The sequence below is a fragment of the Rhamphochromis sp. 'chilingali' genome, assembly GCF_963969265.1.
Source record: "Rhamphochromis sp. 'chilingali' genome assembly, chromosome: 4".
Lineage (NCBI taxonomy): Eukaryota > Metazoa > Chordata > Actinopteri > Cichliformes > Cichlidae > Rhamphochromis > Rhamphochromis sp. 'chilingali'.
Genome location: NC_137948.1, coordinates 7871856 through 7877215, shown reverse-complemented (window position 1 = coordinate 7877215; position 5360 = coordinate 7871856). Strand labels below are relative to the sequence as shown.

Genomic DNA, 5360 nt, shown 5'->3' with positions numbered 1-5360 from the left:
ACTGGACTCACATTAAGCAAGAGCTCCCCCAGCAGTAGCCAACACTGATCTTACCGACTATTCCCGTATAACTTGTAAAAAAAAAAAAAATTAAAAAAATGTTTGCTTGCTTATTTGCTTCCTCTCCTCCAATAATCGCTCCCATCTCTTCTCCGGGGCGGAGCACGTCCCTGCTAGTTCTTTCTGAAAAAAAGAAAAAAGAAAAAAAAAGACACGTGGTTCTTACAAACCTCTCTCAGGACACAGCGGGGAGGCGGAGGTGGAGAGATGCGGGCGCAGTCGGGGTGGGAGAGGACACGGTGAGGAAGGAGTCCGCTTTCTAACCATGGAAATTTTGCTGCTGAGCAGCGTGCGCTCTTGGAATAAGGACTTAAAAGACTTGTATATCTCATGCTCTTTCTCCTCCTCCCCTTTTCTCTCTGTTTTCATATGCATAAGAGAGACTTATATGGAGGATGTGGAACATTGCGGAGAGAAGAAAAATGCAATTTCATGTATATTTTTTATTGTGAAAAGTGCGCTCAAGTCTTAATTGGATATTTCTTTTTTCGGATTATTTCCGCACATTAATTTTTTTTGTAAAAATCAAAACTGGACTTAAAAATGGATTTCTTTAATATCTCCAGCCTGGACGACAGGGTAGAGGCAGAAAATATCTCCTCTAATTCAACCTCTGAGAGCCAGTATACCCTGCTCGCTATCTGGTGTCTTGCTGGACTTGTCAGCTTCCTGATTTTGTTTACAATAGTCGGGAACGTTTTGGTTGTTATCGCCGTTTTAACGAGCAGAGCTCTAAAACCACCCCAGAACCTCTTTCTCGTCTCCTTGGCCAGTGCGGACATACTGGTAGCCACTCTGGTCATGCCCTTTTCACTGGCAAATGAACTTATGGGTTTCTGGTTTTTTGGCAAAATTTGGTGTGACATCTATCTAGCTCTGGATGTTTTGTTCTGCACCTCTTCTATTGTTCACCTGTGCGCTATTAGTTTGGACAGGTACTGGTCTGTGACACAGGCTGTAGAGTACAACTTAAAGAGAACACCTAAACGAGTTAAAGGCATGATTGTTGTGGTCTGGTTGATCTCAGCCATAATATCCTTCCCTCCACTGATATCAATGGACAGAAGCAGCAGCGAGGCCAGTCCCCAGTGTATGCTGAATGATGAGACCTGGTACATCCTCTACTCCAGCATAGGATCATTCTTTGCTCCCTGTGTTATTATGATCCTGGTCTATATTCGGATCTACCAAGTGGCAAAAACCAGGACCAGAACATTGTCAGAGAAGAAAAGGGATGTGGATTCACCGCTGGAGAATGGGATGGACCAAGCTGAACCGGGCATAGGTGGGTCTTTAAAGTCCAACAGGGGCGGGAGCATGAAAAATCAGGAACGCCAGAATGGGCATTGCCATGAGCAAGCGGTTCGAACACCCCTACCAAACGAGCCAAAACATCCAACAGACAACGATGACGACTTTGAAGATAGTAGCTCGTCAGACGAGAAACTTAAAAAAAGTTCTTGCTCCTCAAAACATCATCATGAAGACAGAAAAGACAGGAAGGCTAGCCGAAAGAGCAGCTCCGCCTCTAAATACTCCAGCAGGAAGTCGCGTGCCAGTTCCAAATCCATAGACTTATTTTCATCTCGTCGCAAACGTCGGAGCACTGTCAATCGGAAGAAAGTCTCAGCTGCTCGGGAGAAACGCTTCACCTTCGTCCTTGCTGTGGTCATGGGCGTATTTGTTGTCTGCTGGTTCCCATTCTTCTTCTCCTACAGTCTGTATGGAATCTGCCGTGAACCATGCCAGATCCCTCTAACACTTTTCAAGTTCTTTTTTTGGATCGGCTACTGCAACAGCTCACTAAACCCAGTAATCTACACTATCTTCAACCAGGACTTCCGCAGAGCCTTCCAGAAAATCCTTTGTAAGTCATGGAAACGCTCTTTTTGAAGGATACAGCACGGCTGGGTGTGTAAGACCTTTTACTTTGCAGACAATAAGCTATGCTGTTCTGAACCGTTTGATAATGTGCTGGCCTCGGGTGTTTTCACATCTGTACTTTCAGGGACTGCATTAGAAATGAAGGCGTGATTAAAAGACCTAACAAAATTCACAAAGAAGGGGCTTAAACTACAGGTTCTCTGATAATATTCACATAGGAGGCTTATTTGATGGCTTTTAGGCTGTGTTTCCCTGATGTGGGCTTTGGTTCACCCTATACTGCTTTTCTCTTCACCTAAATAACATAAATGGTTTCCTAACAGGTACTGATGCATGCCTGCCACAGTGGCTGCACTTCATGAACTTCCCAGGAGGCAAAGGGTTTACAGAGACAGAGCCAATTTACAATGTGACCTCATTCACTGAATATAATGCGAAAGCCATGACAATCTCCTCACAACTGTTGTTTGTGACTTTAGATAATAGTATGTATCTTTTCTCTCTATCTATAAATCTGTTTTTCTTTAACTTCCTATGTCACACTCTCGACAGGAGGACCAATGGGACGAAGGGGCTCTTTGCTTACTGTTAAAGTAGCAAAAGTGTTTCACACAAAAAACTAACAAAAGAAAACAAAAAAAAAAAAAAGACATCTTGAAAAACAACAAATTCATATTTCTGCCTCAGTGTTTTGTGTGAACTTAAAAATGCCTAAACTGTGTGCTGCAGTGGAAACTTTTGTCATGTTATGGTGGACTTTGATTGGACGACACGTGCAGTACAGTGGTATCACAGACAGGCATGTTCACCTTCCTCACACTGCCGAGGAAAGCTGATGGAATACTGAGGTAGTACTGAAGCAGATGGGCATCTACTGAGGCATTCACTGTTTGTGCATATTTGTGTGTGTGTATGTGTGTGTGCGTGTGTGTGTCTGTGTGTGCAGTCTGGGGGGTTTACCGCATCTTATCCCACCTGCCTGTTAGTGAATGTGTGTGCATGTCTGAATGTTTGCGTGTAAGCCTACTTTTCCAAATGGCCTGATTCTTTCTGGTCAAATGTGTATCTATTCTTCTGCTTCTTATTTTTGTCATTCAACTTCTCTCCCTTATAGCCACAGTTAAAACCAAACACCTTATTGCTGTTTCAGTGTATGCTGCTCACACCCATATTTAGTAAGAACACTCAAGCATTTGTAGCCAGAAGGGCAGATGCTTTGTTCAAGTGTAAATAATTAAGATGATACAGTATTATTGTGTGGTGCCTCATAATCACACGTGTAAAGGATAACAATATTTTGTTTGTAAAATGAACAACACTCTGCGAGATTTCTATGTTACACCAACCTCTGTCCTTTTCTAAAAGAACAAGTGTTCACTTCTCTGCTTTGAACACATCTGAAAAGATCAAATAAAGAAATCTCTTAAGCTATCTTCTGAAGACTACAAGAGTGCATTAGTGCATTTGTTGTTACTGTATGGGATTTTTTGCCGCTCTGCCACTGTTGGTATAAAATGCACACCATCTGAGTGATCCATTGATTTACTTCCTCAAATTTCTGATTGCACCTTGACTTCTCACTGCAGCTACATGCTAAGCCAGTTTGTTACCAGTCTTGATTTTGCTTTGTACAAAGAGGGAAGACTTGCCATCACATACACTCCCCTCCTTCACTAACAGCCAGGCTGACTAAGTGAAATGGTGAATAGGTCAAAACCAGCAGGCAGCTATCTAGCAAATCCCCGGGATACTGGTAATGTCATGCTACATGCTTAAATACTTGATTCTGATTTCACTCGATTTTAACCGATATATAATTTAGTCAATATTGGCAGATATGACAGATATATATCCAATATATGTGTTACCCAATAGGAAACGAATTGCTTTTTTTTCTTTTTTTCTTTTTAACAAATTTGTGCAGAAAATAAGGGCCAGTGTAATTTAGAACTGATGTTATCACATAATTTGTCCAGTGCAGCAGCTCTGACTCCATTATTTACAATACTGTCAACACATGTAACAGAGTACGTGTCAAGGCCAAGCAGATTGTGGTGCAGTCAAGCAGTGTCTTCATGGTACGCGACATAGTGGAGTGCACTGCTGGTAAGTTAATAAAAAATGATCTCATTGTTTTACCTTTTGAGTCGAACATGTTGCATCTTAAAACTTATTTATGAATATGTATCAATAAATAATCTTGGACATTATGTTATTGCCATGTCTCCCTGCTTTTGTTAATGGCCCCAAAAAATCAGTATCAGCCAGGCTAAAGATCTGACACAGTATGTGGATAAATGCACTGATTAAAAAAAATAAAAAATTACACTGAATCTCAGAAATGAAATGTGGAAATATCTTGTATTTTTCAACTATTCAGCAGGGCCAGACTACAGGAGAAGGGTCAGAGTGACTGATGGAAAGGATGACAGCATAAGACACCTGAACAAGAGACACACAGGATTGAACAGATCATTTAAGATCATTCTGTTTGTGCATCCAGTCGTGGTGACAGTGTGGCAGCTACCTTTGCTGCTTTGTCCATAGGAGCACCAGCAGTTGTTTCAATCAGACACATCTGGCTGTGACTGCTTGTTATAAGTGCAGTCTTCCACATGTGAGTTATACAGATGTGGAGGATTGAATACATCTGAAATGATTTTCCTTTTCCTTTAGCAACAGTGTGCTGGGTTCCTTTGTTTTTCTCTTTGACTGTCCTGTTTCTCCCAAATCCCCATTTAAATTGTCAAAAATTGTTTTAGGTAAAATACATTCAGGTCAAACAATTCAGAAATAGTTACTAATGAGAACTCAAAATGTAGTGCTGAAAAACAAAGCCTTCGCAAAAGTGCAAAAAAAAAAAAACTTCCACGAAAAGCCACGAGAGGCCCCATAGATTACAATTAAAACCCAACCTCAGAGAAGAAATTGACAAATTTACATCCTGGTTTTTACAGCCTTTTTATGATTAATCCTCTTAGATTTTTTTTATAAAGGCTTAAAGTTGCCCTGATTTACAGCAGTGCAGACACAACCAACTGTCACAGTCTGCTAGGCCTCATCTCTACCCATTCAAGTCACTGACCTGGACCTCTTAACTGTTTTCTTGTGCTGTTATTGTGTATTTTTGAGCACTTTTTAAAATCACTTTTTAGAAAATCAAATTATTCGGCAACTAGTATGGACATTCCAGCAGGCAAAAATAATGCCGAGATGATGTTGTTTTATTTTTAACCACTTATCCAATTTAGATTCATTGGGCCTAACCTAACATGTCAGGTTACACATGAATTGTGGAATGAAGATGGAGTACCTGGAAGAAACCAGTGCAGGCAGATCATATCATGCATACTCCACAGAGAAAGGCTCCAGCGAACCTGGAACTATGAATCAGAACCTTCTTACTGGGGGGTTAC

General features: G+C 41.1%; 1 protein-coding gene across 1 annotated transcript; it reads left to right on the top strand.

The window, feature by feature from the left end:
* The first annotated feature begins 291 nt into the window (after nucleotides 1-291).
* On the top strand, nucleotides 292-3392 carry adra2c (adrenoceptor alpha 2C). The gene has a single exon (XM_080879629.1). It carries the CDS (start codon nucleotides 604-606, stop codon nucleotides 1951-1953), a length of 1350 nt encoding a protein of 449 aa, XP_080735755.1. The 5' UTR covers nucleotides 292-603; the 3' UTR covers nucleotides 1954-3392.
* Nucleotides 3393-5360: the final 1968 nt, after the last annotated feature.